General features: G+C 41.4%; 1 protein-coding gene across 1 annotated transcript in view; it reads right to left on the bottom strand.

Annotated features, from left to right (window-relative positions):
- Positions 1-2,101: 2,101 nt before the first annotated feature.
- Positions 2,102-25,236, bottom strand: part of rp1l1.S (retinitis pigmentosa 1 like 1 S homeolog) — a 38,445-nt gene continuing 15,310 nt past the window's right edge. Inside the window, exons 3-4 of the mRNA XM_018266020.2 lie at positions 17,405-17,576; positions 2,102-8,376 (exon numbers count right to left, since the gene is read on the bottom strand). Of these exons, the coding sequence (XP_018121509.1) occupies positions 3,188-8,376; positions 17,405-17,576 (5,361 nt within the window). The 3' untranslated portion in view covers positions 2,102-3,187. The remainder of the gene's footprint in view (positions 8,377-17,404; positions 17,577-25,236) is intronic.

Here is a 25,236-nt window from a genome sequence, read left to right as displayed (position 1 = left end):
AGAAGGGCAAGATGGAGGCAGTATGGCAAGATGGAAAGAGTAGGGCAGGATGTAGACAGTAGGTCATGATGAAGAGAGTAGGGCAAGATGGAGAGAGTAGGGCAAGATGGAGAAAGTAGATCAAGATGGAGAAAGTATGTTAAGATGGAGAAAGTAGGACAAGATGGAGACTGTAGTACAAGAAGGAAACAGAAGGGCAAGATGGAGAAAGTAGGTCAAGATGGAGAGAGTAGGGCAGGATGTAGACAGTAGGTCATGATGAAAAGAGTAGGGCAAGATGGAGAAAGTAGGGCAAGATAGAGAAAGTAGGTCAAGATGGAGAGAGTAGGTCAGGATTTAGACAGTAGGTCATGATGAAGAGAGTAGGGCAAGATGGAGACAGTAGGGCAAGATGGAGAAAGTATGATAAGATGGAGAAAGTAGGACAAGATGGAGACTGTAGTACAAGAAGGAAACAGAAGGGCAAGATGGACAGTGTTTAGAACATTAGTTCTGGAGTGGGTCAAAGGGGGGCCACATCGCATAATATCACTCTCTGCATTAGTAGAGTCAAATTTCTATTTTAAAACCTGAAAATTCGTCTCTTAAAGTTACAAGAGACAGCTTTTTGCCACCCCTTCTAATTGGCTGCTCGCTGCCACCTGTGGCAGGAGCAGCCCTGGGCAAGTCGAAGACAGTAGGGCAAGATGTTGACAGTAGGTCAAGTTTGAGACATTAAGACAAGATGGAGACATTAGTTCAAAATGGAGTCATTAGGGCAATATAGAAAAACGCAGCCTGGTGACAGTGGAAGTAGTTGGCTATAATATTCGGAAACCAAAATGTAATGTAGGGCAAGGTGGTAGCATAGGAAGTTGGAGACAGTAGAAGAAGATGTTAACAAAAGGACAAGATTGATTGTATTGCAGGGAATTATGGCGTCAATGGACAAAGAAGGAAAAGATTGGGACAGAGGGACAAGATGGAGAGAGAAGGGCAGGATCTAGACAGCAGGACAAGATGGAGATAATAGCACAAGCTTGTGACAATAACATTTTATAGAATTGTTGCTGTTTTTGTAGTGCAAGTCCCACACAATGTCAAAACAAAGAAATTGCTAAATTTAAAGTTTTTTTATTGTTTTTAGTGCAAATGTAAATATGTCCCATTCAGTTCCAGGTGGGTACGTGATAAAGTGCTTTATAAGATAAAGGCTGTCTCACTGCAGCAGCTTTCAGTAAATCTGGAGGTAAATCTCTGCATAATGTGAAATATACTGTATATACTCACAGCATTCCAGGCTGCACAGCTGAAATAATGGCCAGAAACACCCAGCGCCAGCCTCACAGGCCTAGTAATATTGTAGCATAAATCAACATACAATAGCTCTAGTCAGCAACTTTTTTTACTATTTGCTACACTGTCTTTTACAGAAATTCTAGGTAGAAGAAAACACAGAACAGAAAGATGTAGACAGGTATAGGATCTGTTATCTGCAAATGTATTAGACTCAATTTTAATCAAATAATTATCATTTTTTTAGAAATGGTTTCCTTTTTCGGTGTAATAATAAAACAGTAGCGTTTACTTGATCCCAACTAAGATATAATTAATCCTTATTGGAAGCAAAACAATTGCAGATGGTTTAGTGTTTAAATGATTTTTTACTAGACTAAGGTACAGTGATTCAAATTACATAGACCCTTATCTTGAAATTCTTGAAATTCCCAGGTCTCGAGCATTCTGGGTAACAGATCCTTCCCTTATCCAGAACCCCATTATCTAGAAAGCTCTGAATTATGGACTTCCTTTCATCCAAATAATCAACATTTTTTAAAATGATTTCCTTTTACTCTGTAATAATAAAACAGTACAGGTGTGGAATCCATTATCTGGAAACCCATTTTCCCGAAAGCTCCGAATTAAGGAATGGCCGTCTCCCATAGACTCAATTTTAACCAAAATCCAAAATTTTTAAAATGATTTTCTTTTTCTGTGAAATAATAAAACAGTCGCTTGTACTTGATCCCAACTAAGATATAATTAATCCTTATTGGAAGCAAAACCAGCCTATTGGGTTTATTTAATGTTTACATGATTTTCTAGTAGATTTAAGGAATGAAAATTCACATTATGAAAAGATCCCTTATCCGGAAAACCCCAAGGTCCTGAGCATTCTGGATAACAGGTCCCTTACCAGTAAATTGTTTTCATACTCAGGAACAATGGCAACCATTCCTTGGAACCATTATCCTGGGCATTCTTCATTTATATCTAAAGTGCAATCTATTTTCTGGGAATAATGAGCAAAACCCCTACTTTTTATGCCTTAGGATCCATATTTTCTGCTCTAGTCCTGAAAATACAGAACAAAATTAAGGGCCATCCCTAGAGCATTGGGAAGTGAGTAGAAGACTATGGTATTGGTTAAAAATGGAACATTTCTGTTTTAGTATCAGTGTAAGATAGAATAAGAGCTGAAGGAGTCAGAAGAAGGTAGACAAGAGATGTAGATAAGAGAGGCATAGCTGCCATTTTTACAGATAGGGTACAGGCTACGCAATTTATCTGCCCATCATTGAGATAGCTTATTAACACAAGGCATAATTAAACACAACAATGTCCTTGACTTTCCAAACAGTTCAGAATATTACAGCAATTAAGTTTTTCAACACCAGATTTTGTACAGTTTTGGTATTGGGTGATGGTTAATTCACGATGCACATGCAATACACATTATGTTCCCTATCATTTTGCATATGGAGTTGCAGCTGATACATGTTCAATATGGGCCACAGAGGCTGTCCTACTCAAAATGTGACTTATAAAACTGTTCATGAACATAGACTTCATAATATATAGCCTCACATGTATGCTTCCCAGAGGCCAGGGTGAAAAGTGGACGCAGACTCCAGTGGGTGGCCTTGGTGCGATATTAATAAAAAAAAAAAAAAGCCCTTGTTCATCTAAGATACATGCCAAGACACCTTCCTTTTAGAATGTTCCATCTTTAACATCTAATCAAAGACTTACCTCATTAAAGCAGTTATATTTCAAGTCTATCTTTACAGTATATAAAAACTGTTGTTGATGTTTAGTTGCCCTTGAATATGAAAACGGTACTAAATGAACATGTATAGTGCTTCGTTTTACCATATATAGACATAATAATAATGAACTAAAGCAATAAAGAAGAATAAATCAGCACCTAAAAGTCAAATTCATCTTCACTGATAAGTTCTTCCTTTGTTGTCTTTTCCAGATTTTTTAGACTTTCTTCTATTCTTCCTTGAAGATTTTCATGCCCCTTCTCATTAGTTCCATTTTTATACCCATCAACAGGGCTTGTACCACCTGATGATGCATTATCTTCCTCAGAAGAGCTATCAGGGTACATCTGAGTTTTCTTGCTGTCTGGACTGTCTAAATCACCGTTAGGGGATGTCTCTGTTGTGCTAATAGCAACTTCTTCTGGATCATCAACAGAGCCCCGGTGTGTTATGAGAGAGGCCTGACCCATGTGAGATTTCTGTAAATTTGAGCCATTATCCAGGTTTCCCAGGTAGTCATTTTCTTCAGCACTACTCACAGGTATTTCTTCTTCATCTCCATTTTTCTCATGGCTTGAACTTTCTTCTAGGCAAGTTCCATCTGTCTCATCTGTATCTTCTACATTGTCTTTTGTCTCTTCCTGGTCAGATGCTGGTGCTGAATCATTGTCATCTTCGTTTATATCTGAATGATTATGTTCCTGTTCACTTTGCTGCTCCTCTTGGCTGCCTTCATTGCTCTCACTCTTTGCTGAACTTTCCCTGCTCATCGGTTTGCGGATGGAATGTCCAGTCTCAGAACATACCTCTTCCTTGTCCATTTCAGAATTTTCTGTATCATTGTCCAAACTTACATTATTGTTAGTTTCAGCATCTTTGCTTTTATCAGCATCAGGAACATCACTGCACTCTCCATTCTCCACGACAATGGATGGTCCTTCATTAATGTCATTGGCTTCATTTTCATTATAAGAAGGATGCAAGCTTATTTTTGTATCCTGTTTTTCTAATCTACTAGAGGAGTTCTCTTCCTCTGAACTATTTTTGTTGCCCTCTTCATCTGAGCCATTTTCATTCTCATCAGCAGAATCATTTTCATTGACTGCCTCCTCCTTTGCATTATTGCATTCTTCTGGTTGTAGGTTGTTCTCCTTCTTCATCTTTAGAATCTGCTGAAGATCAAAAGCTCGTGTGATGGGGGCATCAGATATCACCACTTTGGGCTGTGTTAATTTTAAAGCTTTCTTCTTTTTTATACATGTTTCGCATGGACAGAATTCATCATCATCTGGCAGTCCATTGACATCATTGCCAAGTGATGCACTAAAAGTTAGTTCTTCTTCATCAGTTTCAGACGAAGTATCATTTGTCCCAAAATCCTTATTTTTGTCTCCATTGGCAAGCTGCATGGCTGACCTTTTGTGCATTGTTTGCAATATTTTCCTTCTTTCCTCTGCTTGAAGAGAAGACCTCCGTCTTGAACGGTCATCTGGAGGCCTTGGCATCTTCTGCCCAGTCCTACTTTTTATTTTATTCAATTCATTTGCAATACTTTTCTGAATCCTTTGGCCTACGTCACTTTTAAGCTCAGCAATCATATCATCAAGGTTTTCATCATTTTCTAAGTTCCATCTAACCTTGAATTCATTCATTGCATCAACATAATGGGCCATGAATTCTGTCTCTATCTTTCTCAGCAGTTTTAGTGCCCAGATCGGATCCGTCTCATTTAATTGTTTTTTGGCTTTTAAGTCTTTTTTACCATTTGAATCAGAAGAAGAAATAATGGTGGATTGGACATCACTGTGTGAACTAATCCCATTAGATTCCTCAGTGTTGGACTCATTGGATTCTGGGCTGTGTTCAGTTTGACTAAGAATGTTCATGGTGTCATTACTTTGTGCCATGTGCTCTATATTTTCTGTTATTTCTTCATTTACATTATTTTTGTTATGGTCATCATTTGTTGACTCACTTTCAGTCATGTTACTTTTATTGTCCTCTATCATTTTCTCATTCATATTTTCATCTACAAGGTGTGTACTGGCCTCATCAAGACAAGCAGGTGAGTCCTCTTCAGTACATTGTCCATTTTCTACTTCTAAATTTCCAGATGTTGCTTGAGTTATTTCTGTAAGGTGACTATCATTAGTTTTACTGTCTAAGTCACTGGAAGTTTTAGACAGTTTACTTTTATCAGCTTTTTCAACCACCCCTATAGAGTCTCCACCACCTGTAATACTACCATCACCAGAGCCATCAGATCCACTGTTGACATCAACTCCAGATGATGAAACAGGAGTTTCTTCATCTTCCCTGGAAAAATTCTTTCCAGATTTTGTATTCTTTAAACATTTGTTTTCTGGAGCTTTTGTCCATAGATCCTGTAATATATTCAACAACTCGGTATATTTTGTATTATTTGAAATGTCTGACTCTTCTATGCAGTCTGTTGTGCCTTCGTTCAGAAGCTGAAGACTAACAAGACAAGAGATCAGAACTTTTGCAGAGTTACTTAGTCTCCTTCCCATAGAAGGTGATACTTCAGGTAAACTATTTGAACGGTCAAATTTGGATTCTTTTAAAGGTCTTAGCAGTGCCTTCATTATTTGCACAGAATTATGTATAGTGCTTGGGAATGTTTTTTCATCACAAGGAGGTACTGTTGTTTTTGCACTTTTGTCATCATTGGCTTCTATTGTATTTGCCAGTAAAATGTCTTCTTTTCGATCTTCATTGCGTGTATTTGTATCTGGTATATTATTTATATCATTGGTGCAATTAGCTTCATCTGTTGTTTCTTCTTGTACTTGGCAGCTTTCTTGCATCTCTTTCACAACATTTTTTTCTGCACCCCTATCTTCTTCTGATTTATCAGTTTCTGGCTCTTCAGTTTGGGTCTCTCCTTTTGTAGAACATTCTTCTACTTCATAATCAACGTCTATTGTCCGAGAGGGGATTTTCCTAAGCCACTCATGAACAACTTCTTCTGAAGTTACATTTGGCAATGCAGAAGGATGGAGTTCACTGCTTATTTTGCCAGAGTCTAAAGATTCCTTTTTGAATATTCTCTTTGAAGAACTAGAACTATCCTTTCTTTTTTTATGACTTGATATTTCCTCAGCACTGTTACTCTTCATTGAACTTTTTCTCTCCCTGCTAACTTTACCTGCCAAAATACCTTGTGATGCTGGGGAAGTTGACCTTGAGCAAACAGGATTTTTACCATTCATAATCTTTGCTGGGTCACTGCATTCACTGCTACAGGAATATTTAAATGCTGATGATCTCCGTTGCCTGTGGCTTGGCTTACCTTTTGGTGGAGTTGGGCTAAAAACAGAGTTATGTTCACAGTCTGACCCTTTATTAGAAACATTTCCACTTTCGATATATTGCTTTGTATTCTGCTGAGATACTTGACTCTCTCCATCATTGGTTGAACTATTGTTAATGGATTCTGCACGCTTACTTAGTTTTTCGCAGGATGAAGAGACCCTTGAGCTGGCACTACTAGGTTTTCCAGATTTGGGATAGCTGACACAATTATGTCTAGAGCTGGCTGACTGTGATATGCTTGATGACCGTGATTTATTAATTAGACTGGCATTTCTGTCTTCTGCTGGTCCTGACATATTGTCATCTTCTGGTTTACACAATGACTGGTTATCAATGCAAACAGGGCTCTTTGTAACTGGTCCTCCTTCTTGACCATGGCATGACATAGATTCAGTACTAGATGAAACAGTCTGAAATGAAGTTTGAGCCTGGAGTTTGACTTCATGTACTTCCGATCGGATAGAAGAAAAAGAGTCTTGCAGCTCTGAGGCCATCTCACATTGGTCTGGGATATTCTTAGCGTGCACAGGAATATTGTCATTTTCCTTTGGATTAATAGAAGAGCAAGGGGAGCTGGGAGTATCTATTTCATTACTAGCATTGCTAGATTTCTTTTTCTTATTAGCAATGGAGTGGCATAAAGACTTTGTTGAACACTTTTCACAGTCACTGAGACTCATCCTTGCAGAGTGCTGAACAGATACCTTCTCCTGAACACTGTCTGTTTCATCATTGCTAGTTCTGTTGCACTCAAGGAGTTGCGTTGTGGAACTGCTTAAGCATATTTCCTCACAACTTACATTTGAGATGCTAAGGAGGTTTGTTGGTGCAGACATGCTAGGACTCTCTTGCCTTTCTACCATCCTTAGGCTTAAATTTGATTGGCCACATATTGTTTCAGCACTCACTCTCTTCTTGACTTTCCTATGACTACTTCTACTAGACCGAACTGGAGATTGGGACAGTGCACTTTCTCTTTGGTTATCTTTATTTATCTCGTGGCTGAAAGATGGTGATGGGGATAACTCACTCCACTCTTCAATACTGGCACTTTGGCTTTTCATATTAATGGACCCTTTAAAATCTTCCAAAACAGTTTCATTTAGCAAAGAAGTATCTGTTTTTGAACTGGACTGGGCTTTTCTTTGTCTCGTCCCTGTGCTTTTATGCCCATTTTCTGTGTTAATTTCCCTGTTTGAAGCAGCAGTAGATTGTCCACTGCAGTTGGTGCATTGACTTACTGCAGAGTATGTCACCCTAGTCTCTTCATGTTCTTTTGTTTCCGAATAATGTGAAGACCTATGTACAATGTGTTTTGTATACTCTTCGGAAGAAGTCCTTTGAAGGCTGTCTATAGATGTCTTTTGTTTACTTATTACTCTCATATTATGCGAAGATGAGCTTGAGACTGAAGAACGAGTCTGCCAGTTACCCCTGTTGGTACAGTCTTGCTGTTGGTTGACATGCATAGGGTTTTTCCAGATATCATATTCTCGACATTGCAGTCCGCAGTGGGCACAGCAGATGTCTTCAAGTTCTTCATCATTTCGCTTTGAGCTATATGACTCCCCATCACAGGGGTAAAAAGATTCATCTGTTTCTGAAAAAAGTTCTGGGTTCATATCTTTCTTGGCCAGCGTTTCATCCTCATCACATAAGCAAAGCTGTTCGCATTTGGCCTTACCCACATTGCTCGATTTTTTAATCTGTGTTGACCACTGAAGCGTTTCTTCATTTAATAATCGAAAACGTACCTTCATCTCTACTGAGAGGCTACCGTCCTTATTGACATGGACTCTTTTTTCAATATCCTCATTGACCAAGGACTGAGAACTGTCTTCTGATTTTGTATGCGGACACGCCTTGGAGAAAGATCCATAACCACTATTCAGTGGGGACATGTTGACACCATTTGGGTAGGACTTCTCAGATGACAAAGATAACCTTGACTTTCCACTGGATGCTGTCCTTGGATGAATAACACTTTTTTTAGCTTTCAAGCCAAAGTTTACTGGATCCCGTTGATGTGCAGTAAGGGAAAAAAGAGAAAAATAGCATTAAAACTGTCATTGCCCTTCATATATTATGTTTTATAAAACTTTAAACCATACAATACTATATTTTACTATCATTTCGTGTTCATGTGTGTGCAAAACAGACAAGCAATAAATTAATATCATGCATTACCTTGGGCTTTTCTCTAAATTTCTAATGGAAAATACTAGGGATGCATCAAATCCAGGATTTGCTCTGGGATTCTGCCTTTTTCAGCAGGAATCGGGTTCAACCAAGTGCCTAGCTTGACTGAATTAGAATCCTTAAAATCATGTGACTTTTCATCACACAAACAATTTGTAAAAAATTGTTTAACCATATTGTTTAACCATATGCGGAGTTCTCTTTACCCCTTCCCAGTCCTAATTTGCATACGCAATTTGGATTCAGTTTGGGATCCGGCTGAATCATTTATGAAGCATTTGGGATTCGGCACAATCCCAAAATAGGGGATTCGGTGCATCCCTAGAAAATACAAATCAAACCTGAAAATAAGTAACCTGTAAAATATATCCAGTGATGTCATCAAATTAATGTTGGGTCTATTGATGTCACTGTCACCTTGATTTGAGTTTATTAGAAGCATTATTGGAGTTCCACAAACCTTATAGAACTGCTTGATCAGTGGCCTATTTTCTTACATAAATCTTTGAAGTTGTAAATTGATACTTTGTCATCTTGAAAAAGGAACGGTAGGTCAGAAACGTTGTTGTGCCAGATGTAATGTGCAATAAAGGCGTTTTTATTACAATTTGGGAGTGCTGAACATTACTATTGAAGTTGTAAATTGAGGCACAAATACAAACAGTGCCAGACCAGAAAACCTTAGACCATGGGCCCACTCTCCAAACTATTCCTCCTCTTCCTCTACTCACTCAACCTCCTTATTCTCCTGGTCTCTTTTGTAAATTTTTTAGAATCTATTGTTTTATCTATTTGACCTTTTTGTTCCCTTGCATAAATAAGGAATGACCATGAAATAGGCTCAATTGTTAGAAGCAAAAAGGGCCTGTAACGTTCGGTATCCCACAACCCAGAGTAAACCCCAATGTCCCGGGCTCGGCTCACGCTTCGGCCTATAACCGCCGCCTTTCACGTCGGGTGGAGCCCTCCGCTACTCGGATGCCGCCAGGACTTAATAGTGAGGAGACTGAGGGAAGAACTCTGGGCGAGCAAGGGAACTAAACGTAGAGTTAACAAAGTCCAGGAACGGGCCGAGTCAAAACCAATCGGAATGCGGTACAAAATCGGTAAACAGCAGAGTGGTCGAGGTCACAGGCCGGGTCAGCAACTAACAGGGTCGAAGTACAGAAACGGAATCCAAAGAGTAGTCGGGAACAAGCCAAAGGGTCAGGGCAGGCGGAAGTCAAACAGTAATCAGGAATAGCCAAAGGTCACAACAAGAAACACAGAATAATCACACCCAGGAACGATAAACAGAACCTACGTTGGGCAAGGCAAAAAGGACTGCTGGCCATTTAAAGATTTGAATTTGGCGCCACAGGACGCTGGCGAATCAGCGCCAGCGCCTGCGCCTTTAATTACTGCGCATGCGCGCCGCGCGCTCCATAGGAGCCGGCGCCTGAGGCCTAGCCGCATCGGCGGCGGCGGAGAGGAACGGGCGTCCCCGTCGAGGGGGCGTCAGGCGTCCCTGTCGTCCCCTCGGTAAGTTTATAACATTACCCCCTCCTCCAGAGGGGGCCACTGGACCCTTAGGTTTGTTGGGAAATTTAGAATGAAATTGTCTCACCAACCTATCCGCCTTAACATCAGAGGCGAAAACCCAGGATCTCTCCTCAGGACCATAGCCCTTACAATGAACCAGATATTGGAGTTTGCCCCTAGAGATACGAGAGTCAATCAACCTGTGAACCAAAAATTCGGATTGACCCTCAACAGAAATAGGAGGGGGAGGAGAATTCTGACGTACCACTCTAGCAGGTCTCAACAGAGATACATGGAAGGAATTAAAAATCTTGAGTTCGGGGGGAAGATTTAACCTGACAGTACATGGGTTGATAACATCAGATATAGAGAACGGACCAATAAACTTGGGACCCAGTTTGGCTGAAGGGACTTTCAAAGAAATGTTTTTGGAGGACAGCCAAACCTTGTCACCAACCTGATACACAGGAGAATCCCTCCGATGTTTGTCTGAAGCCCTCTTCTGAGCAGCTACTGCAGAAGATAAGGACTTCTGAACCTCCTGCCAAGTCTTGGAAAAATCCTCCACAAAGGAATTAACAGCAGGAAGATCACAAGAACCTGAAAATGAAAAAACTCTGGGATGAAGACCAAACACTGTGAAAAAAGGAGATTTGCCAGTGGAGGAATGAATGGCATTGTTATAGGCAAATTCAGCCCACGGAAGAAAATTAACCCAAAGTGCCTGATTGCAGGACACATAACATCTAAGATATTGTTCCAGAGTCTGATTTGTCCTCTCAGTCTGACCATTGGTCTGGGGATGATATGCGGAAGAGAAAGACAGATCAGTACCCATTAATGAACAAAAAGCCCGCCAGAATTTGGACACGAATTGAACCCCCCTATCCGACACAATATTGAGAGGAGCCCCGTGAAACTTAAATATATGGACAATGAAAAGTTCAGCTAGAGTCTTGGCAGAGGGAAGGGCAGAAAGAGGAATAAAATGAGACATTTTACTAAAACGGTCCACCACAACCCAGATAACAGTATGCCCCTTCGATGGAGGTAATTCTACAATGAAATCCATGGATATATGAGTCCAAGGTCTCTCAGGAATAGGAAGTGACTGCAGCAACCCTTGAGGTAAAGATCTAGATGGCTTAGATCGTTGGCAGACTGGGCATGACTCAATATATTTGGCAACGTCTTGTCTTAAAGTCGGCCACCAGAGAGTACGAGACAACAAATCGCAAGTCTTCGCACAACCCGGATGACCAGCCACTTTAGAATCATGAGTCTCGTGAAAGACTGCTTCACGTAAATCGCTAGGAACAAACAACTTGCCCACAGGAATATCAGGAGGGGAATCTACCTGGGCATTCGACAAGGAGGTAGAGAGATCCGGACTCAAGGCTGCCACAATCACCTCCTTAGGAACAATAGAAACTGGTTCCAAATCCTCCCTAGGCTTGGAGACAAAACTTCTAGAAAGGGCATCTGCTTTCAAATTCCTTTCTGCAGGTCTGTAGGTGATGAGAAAATTAAAACGTGAGAAAAACAATGACCACCTGGCTTGACGAGGGTTTAACCGTTTAGCAGATTCAATGTACAACAAATTTTTATGATCTGTGAACACAGAAACTGTATGCTTGGCACCCTCAAGGAGATGTCTCCATTCCTCAAATGCCAATTTAATGGCCAATAATTCCCTATTGCCAATATCGTAATTGACCTCAGCAGAGGAGAATTTTTTTGAGAAAAAGGCACATGGGTGAATTTTACCAGAGACAGGATGTCGTTGAGATAATACTGCTCCGGCACCGATCTCAGACGCATCCACCTCAACAATAAAAGGCAAAGATGAGTCTGGATGCCGGAGAACTGGAGCAGAAATGAAGGCCTCTTTTAAGAGGCTAAAGGCCTCAACAGCCTCAGCAGACCAAATACTAGGGTCAACCCCTTTCTTAGTTAAAGCAGTAATTGGGGCCACCAATTTGGAAAAATTCAGAATAAATTGCCTATAGTAATTAGCGAACCCTAAAAATCTCTGGATCGCTTTCAAAGAAAGGGGTTGTGCCCACTGCTGAATTGCTTGGACTTTAGTGGGCTCCATCTCAAGACCAGTTTGGGAAATAATATATCCAAGGAAGGGTACAGCAGAGACTTCGAAGAGACATTTCTCAAGCTTAGCATACAGATGATTCTGCCTTAACCTGGATAGAACCTCCCGAACATGAGCACGATGGGAAAACAAATTTGAAGAAAAAATTAGAATGTCGTCTAAGTAGACAACGACAAACTGACCCAAAAGATCACGGAAGATATCGTTAACCAGTTCTTGAAAAACAGCGGGGGCGTTACACAGACCAAATGGCATTACCAAGTATTCATAATGCCCATCTCTGGTATTAAAAGCGGTCTTCCACTCATCCCCCTCCTTTATCCTGATTAGATTATAGGCACCCCTTAAATCCAATTTGGAAAAAATAACAGCCCCCTTCACTCTATCAAAGAGTTCAGAGATTAAAGGGAGGGGGTAACGATTCTTGACCGTGATCTTATTTAACCCTCTATAATCGATACAGGGTCTAAGAGTCCCATCCTTCTTTTTGACAAAAAAAAACCCAGCCCCCGCAGGGGAAGAAGAAGGTCTAATGAACCCCCGCTCCAAATTCTCTTTAATATATTCCTCCATGGCTAAAGACTCGGGGAGGGAAAGAGGATATGTCCTTCCCTTGGGAGGAGAAGACCCAGACAATAATTCAATAGCACAGTCATAGGGTCTATGGGGGGGTAAGGATTCAGCTGCTTTTTTACAGAAAACATCAGAAAAAGCGGCATAACAAGGAGGAAGACTCTTTAAAGAAGTAGCGGCCAGGGTCTGGACAGGCTTAACACAAGAATACATACATGCAGAACTCCATTTTAAAATTTTACCAGAGGGCCAATCAACCTGGGGATTATGAGCTTGTAACCAGGGAAGACCTAAAATGACTGGAGTCTGTGGGCACTCAGTAATGAAAAATGAAAGAGATTCAAAATGATCAGAAATGGACATGTGAATAACCTTAGATCGAGTAGATACTAGTCCGGAACCCAAAGATCTACCATCAATGGCGGATAGTCTGAAAGATGGAACCTGTGGTTCCCAAAGAATACCATGTTTTTGAATAAACCCAAAATCCAAAAAATTACCCGCTGCCCCAGAATCCAAAAAAGCAGAGCTCTGCACACAACCACTGTCCCAACTCAAAAGAACCGGGATTAAAATTTGAGAAGATTGGGGAGTAGAAACGACATCACCCAAGCAAGACTCCCCAGACCTGCTTAGGTTCTGTCGTTTCCCGGCCTTTTGGGACAGGTGTTGCGAAAGTGCCCCTTATCCCCACAATACAGACATAACCCATTATTCCTCCTACGAACCCTCTCCTCGGAAGAGAGACGAGTAGAACCAATCTGCATAGGTTCTTCTAAAGATCTAGGAAAGACTTGAGGGGTGTTAAAGACATTTACGGGAGGAGGTGTAACATAGGAAACCTGCTCTTCCTGGAGTCTCTCTCTATGCCTTCGATCAATCTGGATAGCCAGATGCATGAGAGAATCCAGAGAAGACTGTGCGGGAAAATTTACAAGACTATCTTTAATAGTCGGAGCCAAACCAACCCTGAATTGACTCATAAGAGCCGTATCATTCCAGCCCGTCTCTACCGCCCAACGGCGGAATTCAGTACAATAATCCTCTGCCCGCCGTTTGCCTTGTTTAAGGGCACGTATGGCAGCGTCAGCAGAGGCGGCACGATCAGGATCATCGTAAATAATAGCCATGGCTTTAAAGAAAGCCTCTAAGGAGAGACGGGCTGGATCCCTTTGAGACAAACTAAATGCCCAGAGCTGGGCATCACCCTGTAACAGCGTAACTACAAAATTCACCCTAGACTCCTCAGTAGGGAAGGAATAGGGTAAAAAACTGAAATGCAGTTTACAGGCCTCTTGGAAAGTAAAAAACTTACTTCGATCCCCAGCAAACTTCTCGGGGAAAGGAACCTTGGGCTCATGGAAGGTACTACCAGCAAGTGGAGAAGTACTTGCCTGAGGAGTAGTATTACTCGGACCAGGAACAGGCTGTTGCTGCATCATGTCAAGTCTGGAAGAAAGACCGTGAAGACATTGCACAATGTAGTCTTGCTTGTCCTCCTGTTCACCAAGTCTCTGTAGAAGATTTGCCAGAATCGCTTCCGAAGGAGTGGTGGAAGCAGTAGCTTCAGCTGGCTCCATCTTCTTAGTTATGGGCCCAACGTAATGTAACGTTCGGTATCCCACAACCCAGAGTAAACCCCAATGTCCCGGGCTCGGCTCACGCTTCGGCCTATAACCGCCGCCTTTCACGTCGGGTGGAGCCCTCCGCTACTCGGATGCCGCCAGGACTTAATAGTGAGGAGACTGAGGGAAGAACTCTGGGCGAGCAAGGGAACTAAACGTAGAGTTAACAAAGTCCAGGAACGGGCCGAGTCAAAACCAATCGGAATGCGGTACAAAATCGGTAAACAGCAGAGTGGTCGAGGTCACAGGCCGGGTCAGCAACTAACAGGGTCGAAGTACAGAAACGGAATCCAAAGAGTAGTCGGGAACAAGCCAAAGGGTCAGGGCAGGCGGAAGTCAAACAGTAATCAGGAATAGCCAAAGGTCACAACAAGAAACACAGAATAATCACACCCAGGAACGATAAACAGAACCTACGTTGGGCAAGGCAAAAAGGACTGCTGGCCATTTAAAGATTTGAATTTGGCGCCACAGGACGCTGGCGAATCAGCGCCAGCGCCTGCGCCTTTAATTACTGCGCATGCGCGCCGCGCGCTCCATAGGAGCCGGCGCCTGAGGCCTAGCCGCATCGGCGGCGGCGGAGAGGAACGGGCGTCCCCGTCGAGGGGGCGACAGGCGTCCCTGTCGTCCCCTCGGTAAGTTTATAACAGGGCCAGTCCAACACAGTCCAATATACACAGAATGAAAGTTGCGCCCATGACAACTGTACCCCATACATATCCAAGGGAAACAAAAGCTCCCATATGTATAAATAGAAATATACAAAGAACATGTAGGGGCACATTTACTAAGGGTCAAATTTTGAAGTGAAAAAATTCGACCATCGAATTGCAATGGTACGATATTCGAAGTTGAAGTTTTTTTTGATCGAATATGGCCATTTGCGATCGAAGTAAAAACGTTTGATCGATTAAATCCTTCAATTCGAACGATTTAATAGATCGATTGAACGATTTTCAAAAAAAAAACGTTGACTTCTAAAAACTTAGCCAAATGTTGGCTATGGGTTCTAGGAGCTCCCCATAGGCTAAGAAAGCAATTCGGCAGGTTTAAGTTGGTGAACTGTCGAAGTCTACGTTTTATAAAGAGGCAGTACTTCGATTTTTGAATGGTCGAATATTCAAAGTTTTTTTCAATTCGAATCGAAGTCTATTTTTGGCCTATTCGAAGTAACCAAAAATTACTTCCAAATTCTACGTTTTTGAATTTGAAAATTCACTTCGAATTCACTTCGACCCTTAGTAAATGTGCCCCGTAGTGTATAACATGCTTTTAGGAGATATGAACTTGTATTCTATACAGCCACTTGGAAGCCATCCTTTGTTTTAGTATAAGTCAGACTTTCCAATTCTTGTGATGCAGGTTAATGGTAATTTCTAAGTTTATCTCTTGCAATTTATCTTTGATGTTACAAGTTTCTACCTGCCTGGCATCAGCCATTGCTTTATGGACTCCTGGATTAACTGTGGATGGTAAAACCCAAAGGGAATAGCAGTAAATGCCTTTCAGTTGATCCCAATGAAAACAAACAGGTTTCACATCAGACAGTGTCTTTCCATGCACGAGTGAGTCGCCATCATTCAGTAATCTTGTGCCATAGAAATGATGGCTTTGATGAGCTGGGATGCCGGGACTGGCCACCCATACAGGAGCAGTTGCAGGGTGCAAAGGAACCCTGTATTTACTTACATCCTATCCTTATGGCAGCTGTTAAGGACAATGCTGTATGCTATCTGCATGTCCACAAAATCCACCATGGGGGCAAAGACCCCAAATGCAAGTGGTTCTTCCATGAGAACTAAGGGGCATGATTAAGAGCCAGGGGCGTAACTATAGAGGAAGTAGACCCTGCGGCTGCAGTGGGACCCAGGAGATATAGGGGCCCCATGAGGCCCCAATTTATACAAAGTTTCAATAAATATTGGTAAAACAGGTCAACTTTTAGACGTTTTGGGAGCCTGAAAAATAATTTGCTGTGGGGCCCAGTAATATCAAGTTACACCACTATTTTGAGCATGCAACGTGTGGCTCCAGAGTCATCATAAATTAATAATAATAAAGTACCCAAAATAAGAATCTGGGTATTCAACAGTAGGGTTGATTTACTATGGGTACCAGGGCAACTGCTGGAGTTTAAATCCTCAAGAGCCCATACCCTAAATACTTGTGCTGGACCCATAGTTGCAACTTTTGCCTTGCCTATTATTATTACTGGTTATTTTGAATGAAAATTGCAACTTGTCTGTCCTTTGCTATTCCCTTTTCAGACTGTCTGACTACAGAAATGATGCAACAGACGTCAGCTCTCCTCCAGCCAGGACTGCATTTCCCACAATGCCGTCTTCTTCTTGCGTCGCAGAATATGCAAAGCTTTGTGGGAAATGAAGTCTTGCCGGGAGGAGAACTGATTACCAATACAATGTTTTCATGGAATGAGTAGTCAAAAAAAAAAAGGAATATAAGGGATAGACAGAGAAATTTCCTTAAAGTTGCAATTCTTTCTTTAGGTGTAAATCCTTAAAGTTGCAATTCTTTCTTTAGGTGTAAATCCCCGTTCACAAGTGGGACTTATGGCCTTTTAATGCCAATACTGCTGTTATGTTTGCTGTATCCTATTTTAAGTCTCTCTTTGTGCCCTCGATTAACGTGTTTCTTTAGGTCGGTATCTCTGAGATTTAAGATGATAATAGCAGCAGCCCCATAATGCAAAGGGTAAGCTGGTACTGAGCTTTAGCAACACAATCCACGTGAGAACAGAGCCTTTGCACTGCAACTGCAGAGCATATTTTTATGTCAAGAGTAAACAGTAAGATAACCTGAGCTGAAGAACACACTACTACCAGTACCAGTAGCTTCTCATATCCAAGTGGTTTGACTTTGTTATACCATAAGACACCTTAAAAACACGAGTAAGTAGGCGGGGCCTGTAATAAGTAGTTTGCATAATAGATGTTTCTCTAAAATTGCCCCTGTTATGGCAATTGCCCCACAGAATTCGTGCACTGAGAACTCACCATTCCTCCTATTGTCCATGCTCTCGCTTGTAACCGCCTGATGAGATCGGAGGCCAGGAAGCTTTTCGGCAACACTTTTACTGGCATTTTCCAGATGTATGGGTTTGAAGGGTTCCCGTCCAACACAGATGAGGATGCTCGGGACCTGTGACATGGCTTGGATGCTTTCAATCTGCAATTAAAGAGCATGTTTGTTACACAACTCCCAGCAAGAACGCTTCAGCAGTGCTATTCAATAGTGGGCAATGATGGTCAAGTGCCCAACATCTTGAGATACTGGAGCTGATCTGCAGAGTCTCATAATAAACCACACATAAATCTGTTTCCAAACTATAATTTAGATCTCATTTAACTATCAAGTGTTATTAAAATGTTATGCCCCTATATAGTGCCCTCTTCTCCCATCGCAACAGCAGTGCCCCCTATAGCTAAAGGCCCATTCGACAAGTGCTGAACTGTACAGTGGATTTAACATTGCCCATAAGCAGGTTCTGTTCTACTGCCTGTGCTCGGAATGGAGCTATGCTGGGATAAAGCCCAGAAGAAGTGGAAAAAATATTTTCAGTGCTGTCCCACATTTGAGAGGTTGCCAGGTTGAAGACCCATGGTGTAGAGACACATAGGTGTCAGATATGTTCTATGGATGGTTCAACATTGGATAAGGTTAGAAATCATGGAGCGTAAGTATGAGTCATCTATGTCTAGTTGAGGTGCCTCATAAGTCCAACTGCAGGTATTGCTACAAAATGGTTCTTGGGATTGTATAGCAATATGTTGGCGTTATATAAATACATGTTTATACAAGGGCCTTTTCTAGACTAAAGCTAGCATTCTCAGAATGGTGGGAGCACACATCTTTGGCACTCAACACTGGATTGGGATGTTTGATAGCACCTCAATGGGGAGGATGATACTTTTCACAAAGTGGGAGAACCAAAGGAGACCAACTGTGAGACTAAATAGCACTAAAAAAAGTGAGGAAACCCCAAACCACCAGCCTTTGCGATCAGCCAGTGATTTAAGCAAACATGTGGCTGCTTATTATTCCCTGTAATGGCAGAGGCAAAGGAGACAAGTGACAAGGTGCCCAAAGCACTTAGACTTCAATGTATTCTAGGATTCTAGGATGAACAAGAATATTGACAAATTTCCAGGCTACAAATGGTGACAAGAGCACTTGTCAGTACATTCATGTCTATAGGGGTGCTGTGTAACAGCCCCAGATGCCATTGACCTATAATGTTAATCCAAAAGTCGCCCATCCATCCAAGCAATGACCAAGAATCAAAATGTTTTCTTTACGGACTCTCCAATTCTCGAATCTCATGAAAATGGCATGATAAGGACAACATTCTTTCCTAAGAAGTGTACATACCCCTTCTTGACTAGAAGAAAATTTAGTGCCATATGATTTTGTAACAGTCCAATTATGGGACTAATAATATTTTAGCAAGTGTATGAGTGACCTGATGGCAAGAGCAAGACCTCAACTAGGGAAGATAATGGCAAAGAATCACTCAGTTTCCGAAACATCCCGCCCATCAGGAATTGCTTTTCTTTCAGAGGCTCATACCTGCTGTTTGTGGATCCAGGTTTGCTCCCTGTCCTCCCAGTAGTTATGTCACTGATATTTTTTCACCAATACCGTGTAACAGGAATATCCTTATTATTTCTAGTGCAACGAATTCTATTGAAGCTCCAGGTAGAAGACAACCATACTCCTTTCTACCAAAAGTACAGCCATTAATACCTCCACCACTAAGATTAATGCTAAGAATATGCTGGGGGAATACAATGATTATAGAAATATATAAATACTGATTTAGTGATATTTCAAGAAGAATTTAGAAATCACTAATCTATCTTCAATTCCATATAATTCATAGTAAGCCATATCATAGAGGGATCTTTACTGTTCATAGAGATAGAACTACAACCCAATCCATCTCTTGACTTAAAGGATAAGCAAACCTTAAAAATAAGTGAATGTAAAATTGATGAGGGGGTTATTCAAAGCACTTCTGCAATGTACATACATTATTTATTTTCTTTTAATTCCAAGATATTAAGGGAAACATGTACTGTAAATATGAATGAATTTTGTTACAACAGCACCACCTGCTGGTCATTTTCCCACCAGTCTGACCAGCAAGTAGTCAAGGAAGTTGTCAGGAGAAAGAAAGAGGCTGATGTTCTTCTGCTTAGGAATAAAATGAGAAACCTCAGATAACTTTTCTCACATCTTTCCTAAGCAGAAGAACATCAGCCTCTTTCTTTCTCCTGACAACTTCCTTGACTACTTGCTGGTCAGACTGGTGGGAAAATGACCAGCAGGTGGCGCTGTTGTAACAAAATTCATTCATATTAACAGTACATGTATCCCCTAATATCTTGGAATTAAAAGAAAATAAATAATGAATGTACATTGCAGAAGTGCTTAGACTAGCCCCCTCATAAATTTTACATTCACTCTTTTTAAAGGTTTACTTATCCTTTAAGATTTGGTGTCAGGGATAAACACTCATGTAATACTGAACAAACAAGTCCTATTAGGTTAAAAGGCAAAAAGCTTAAGTACTGTTAAGTAATGTGCAGTTTGTTGAGCCTCCTTACATAAACCAGCAGGCTTCTCCTCTCCTGGCCTGTATAACTCAGCCTGCAGCCTTGTGTCTTTATATGGTCTCATAACCCCTCAGTGACTTCTAATATCCTTATCATTTACAGTAGGGGGTACATTATCCCTTATAATACATGAGTGATACTCAGAGTTCCCTGTATAACTCAGCCTGCAGCCTTGTGTCTTTATATGGTCACAGAACAACCCTCAGTGACTTCTAATATCCTTATCATTTACAGTAGGGGTACATTATCCCTTATAATACATGAGTGATACTCAGAGTTCCCTGTATAACTCAGCCTGCAGCCTTGTGTCTTTATATGGTCTCATAACCCCTCAGTGACTTCTAATATCCTTATCATTTACAGTAGGGGGTACATTATCCCTTATAATACATGAGTGATACTCAGAGTTCCCTGTATAACTCAGCCTGCAGCCTTGTGTCTTTATATGGTCACAGAACAACCCCTCAGTGACTTCTAATATCCTTATCATTTACAGTAGGGGGTACATTATCCCTTATAATACATGAGTGATACTCAGAGTTCCCTGTATAACTCAGCCTGCAGCCTTGTGCCTTTATATGGTCACAGAACAATCCCTCAGTGACTTCTAATATCCTTATCATTTACAGTAGGGGGTACATTATCCCTTATAATACATGAGTGATACTCAAGAGTTCCCTGTATAACTCAGCCTGCAGCCTTGTGCCTTTATATGGTCACAGAACAACCCCTCAGTGACTTCTAATATCCTTATCATTTACAGTAGGGGGTACATTATCCCTTATAATACATGAGTGATACTCAAGAGTTCCCTGTATAACTCAGCCTGCAGCCTTGTGCCTTTATATGGTCCTTGTATTATCCTTGAAGATTCAACCTTTAGTCGGACTCCCCTTATAGAACAACAAGTTTAGACATATAGGAAACCATCATGTCATGAAGTCATTTAGCCACAGTTTAAAAAATTTATGATATCAAATAATTCCCCCCACCACCACCAATTCTCACCCTATCTGACCTTCAAAATAGATTTTGCTGGAGTAAGAAGGAAATAATCATTCTGTCACAAATCTCATACTGAACCACCAAGACCTCCCAAGGGGTCAAGCCAGGGTCGGACTGGGCTGATGGGACACCGGGAAAAAACCTGGTGGGCGCCAGCCCTAGTGGGCAAAGATCCACTCCTTGCGCAAAGCCTACTGCAGCTTCCGATCGACCTCCCTGGTCCACACCAGAAGAAGACTATAGCTGAGGGAGATTGCATCGGGCCCCGAGGCAGAAGCTTCTGTGGGCCCCTGGTTCCCCAGTCCGATGCTGGGTCAAGCCCCACAGTTTGGTAAATGATTTAGGAGATGGACAAACTTTCCTACAGGGTTAAGCATCGTCTGATAGATGATCATGTAACTACACCACAAACTGGAAATATCACCACCACTAACACTTAACTGCACCATATACTGTTAGTACACGTGGGTAATTGTTCGCCTGGTCTGGTAATCCATAGTTTTTACTTTCATTATTCAAGTAACATTAAACCAGTGAAAGTTAACTTCAGATTAATGGTGGTGACACCAAGACCAAGAGTAAATACCAGTAAAACCAAGAATTATAATTCAGCAATAACTGAATGGCTGCATGGGGGTTGTCCTAAAAGGTGTAACTGTCGCCTTCTTGCCCTACTCTTCCCGTCTTGAGCTATTGTAACCATCTTGCCCACTAAATGTCAGATTGTGTAATATGCCCCCCTCAGCAGCTTCTGTATTCACATCATATTATTATTTGTTCTACCTAATATTGGAAACTTCTCCCTATGGGGCAAATTCACTAAGCGCCGAACGCTAGCGTTAATTCACTAGCGTTTGGCATTTTCGTTACTGCGCAAATTCACTAACGAACGCTGGCGTAGTTTCGCTAGTGTTACTTCGCACCCTTACGCCAGGCGAATTTTAGCTAGCGACGTAACTACGCAAATTCACTAACTTGCGCAGTGTACTGAACGCTACCTTTTACGCTAGACTTCCTTCGCCACCTCAGACCTGGCGAAGCGCAATAGAGTAGATAGGGATTGTTTCAAAAAAAGGCAACATTTTTTCTAAGTCCCAAAAAACGCTGGCATGTTTTCTACATTATGGGTGATAGGCTGAAAAAGATCGAAAAATTTTTTGGGGCTCCCCTCCTTCCCCCCTACATTTCCTGACTCATGGCAACTTACCTAGACAGTGGGCACATGTGTAGGGCAAAATAAAATTTTTATTTGATGATTTGAAGGTTTTCTTGGCATTTGTAGTGCTGATACGTATTCCTCCATTGAAATTTTAGCGTAACTTCGCTTTACATAGCGAATCAACGCTAGCGCAACTTCGCAACCTTACGCTACCTCTGAGCGCAACTTTGGATTTTAGTGAATTTGCGGAGCGCTGGCGAAACTACGCCTGGCGAAGTGCGGCGAAGTGCGGTGAAGTGCGGTGAAGTGCGGTGAAGTGCGGCGAAGTTGCGCCTGGCGCAACTTCGAATCTTGGTGAATTTGTCCCATAATATAAGTGTATATATTTCTAGGAATGTACCATATTTTCCTGGTAATAGGATCTACTTATCCGCAGGGCTTGCTGCTCATGTAATGCTGAAGACACTGCTTATAGGTTAATGGGAAAGAAGATTTCGAAATAACGTGGGGCTTAAGCAACTCTTAAGTATCCTATCATCTACCCTCCGAGTGTTCTCATGTGTAAACCTGTAGCCTTCTCTATAAGGCACAATATAACCCAAGGAAGAAAATCATATAATATCATCTCTGTAGATCACTCATATATTCATTTCAATGAACAGTCACATTCTCTGGATTTTAGTTAATGGTGGAGGTCCTCATTCCTCTGAGTTTGTGTTCCACTAATTACCATGATGCTCAGCACAAGCCACCTAAATATACTGATTTTGGCTTCCCAGGATCACCTTAAAGGGGTATAAAAGTACAAAGACCCTTTGGGGTGAGTACTTGATTGGTAGGAGGCCACCCTACTAAAGGAGAAGGTCTTCATTTGTGAAAATGTATTAGCAAAAATATAAATGTTGCCAATAAAGGTCTGCCCATACATGGCAATATTGTCAGCCAATCAGGACAACACTGACCAATCTGTATTGACTTCTCCCCAGAACTGCCCAACGTTTCAAGATTAAAAAGGTTCTGGACAAACATGGTTGCCAAATCTGCTCTGCCAAAGATCTTGTAGGTCCGTGTACAGTATATCTGTATTTGGATAATTTTGCACTGTATGTGACACCTGATTGTCTGTTTATGTTGACCCAACATGCATATGGTTCAATGTTTACAGAACTGTATATAGGATGATAAAGGGATAAAGGGATGTGTATACAGTTTTTCTTTCTTGATTTCTTTTTATAATCAAGCACTGCAGTTTTTTGTCCAGTAATCTAGCTGATTGCTGGTTTTAATGTGGTGTATAACAGTCAGTTGCATTCCCTCTCATCTATGTCTTCTAAAAACCTCTACTTGGACCTCCTGCACTATGCGGTCTGATTGGCCTACTTACACTCTGCACTTCTACAAAAGGTCTAGTTTCCCAATCAGATCACATACATGGAATATGGCTCTGTCTTCGTTAGAAGCCAAATCCTATAGTGCTGACTGTTAGTGCGCAATTCTAAAATCTACTAGACTGTCTTTGCAATGATGTCAGTTAAAGGAGAACTAAAGCCTAACTAAAGAAGTAGGTAGAAATGTTGTACATGATGTTTTGTGCTTCTGTACCAGCCCAAGGCAACCACAGCCCTTTAGCAGTAAAGATCTGTGTCTCCAAAGATGCCCCAGTAGCTCCCCTTCTTCTTTTCTGCTGATTCACTGCACATGCTCTGTGCTGCTGTCACTTACTGAGCTTAGGGAGCCACTCACAATATACAGTACACATAGAATAGAAATGTCACAATATAAGGCTGATTAGTAATTAATACACATAATTACTACATGGCAGCACAGAAACCAGTGCAATTAGCATCAGAATTGAATAATCAGCAAACCTGTAGCATCAGCTTATATTACAGCCAGGGAAGCTCATTTTCTGCTGGATAATTAGTGACGAGCCCTAAGCTTAGCTTCTCAACAGCCAATCAGAGCCCACTGAGCATGTGAGTGTCACAGACACTTTCCAAGATGGTGACCCCCTGTGACGGAGTCAGATTTCACTTTAGAGAGCCCAAAGGCCAGCATCAACCCCCACCCCCCATACCCGCATCCACTCCAGTATTGCTCACACACACAGGGGGACAGTATGCAAATACCGGCATCCTCCACCGTCCCCTGCCCTCCCCCAGGATTGCACACAAGTGGGATCTGTTGATCATACAGAGGGGTCAGGAAGAAGAGAGATTTGCTCTCCTAGACCCCAGAGGGCTCTGTATGCGGCTGGGCAGCATGCCACTAAAGCTTTAGGCTGGTACAAATAGGTTCAGTATGTAAAATATGCCATTTTTAACCATATTAATTTTTGGGTTTAGTTATCCTTTAAATGTCTTAATATTTACAAGAAAAATGTCAGCCCATGAGTTCAGACCAACAGTAAAGGGGAATGCTTTTAGGCAATTGGCAAAACAAATTACATTAACAACACCCCAGTGTAAATTAGTGTTGTAATTGAATAATGAGTATAATACCCAAGACCCATGAATATGCTTTAATTTTTTTGATAAATGACGATGTAATTAGTCATAATTGGGGCTTGTTGATGTCATTTATGTCACATGAAACTTGTGTATTGTAAAAAAACAGGGGATGTATTTTTCTTCGATAAATTCTGAACCTGCACCGACCCTCACTCTCTCCCCACCCAGACTCAGCTTCAGCCTGACATTTCTGGAAGAGACAGACCTACTCAAGTATATAAAGAAAATGCAGAAATGAGGTTGAGACTCAAAGATGGCTCTGAAGCACATCAGAGATGACTGGTGGGTGCAAATTAATGGCACAGGAGGAGATGGTTCTGGGCACCCCACCAATCTGCCACCCACTGAAAAAGTCACTCCAGACCCTCCTGTCCCGCAAGTTTCATGAAGTAAAAAGATGTGAGTTCCTCCAAAAATTAAATAGACAGTAATAAAAAAATACAAAAAAGTTTATTATAAATATACAAAAACGTTTATTAGGACATATTAGGACAAGGCCTAACTCGTTTCGTGCCTATATGGGCACTTACTCAGCC

Source organism: Xenopus laevis, chromosome 5S (genome assembly GCF_017654675.1).
Source record: "Xenopus laevis strain J_2021 chromosome 5S, Xenopus_laevis_v10.1, whole genome shotgun sequence".
NCBI classification, from domain to species: domain Eukaryota; kingdom Metazoa; phylum Chordata; class Amphibia; order Anura; family Pipidae; genus Xenopus; species Xenopus laevis.
Note: the sequence above shows the minus strand (reverse complement) of the source record. Positions and strands in the feature narration are given on the sequence as shown.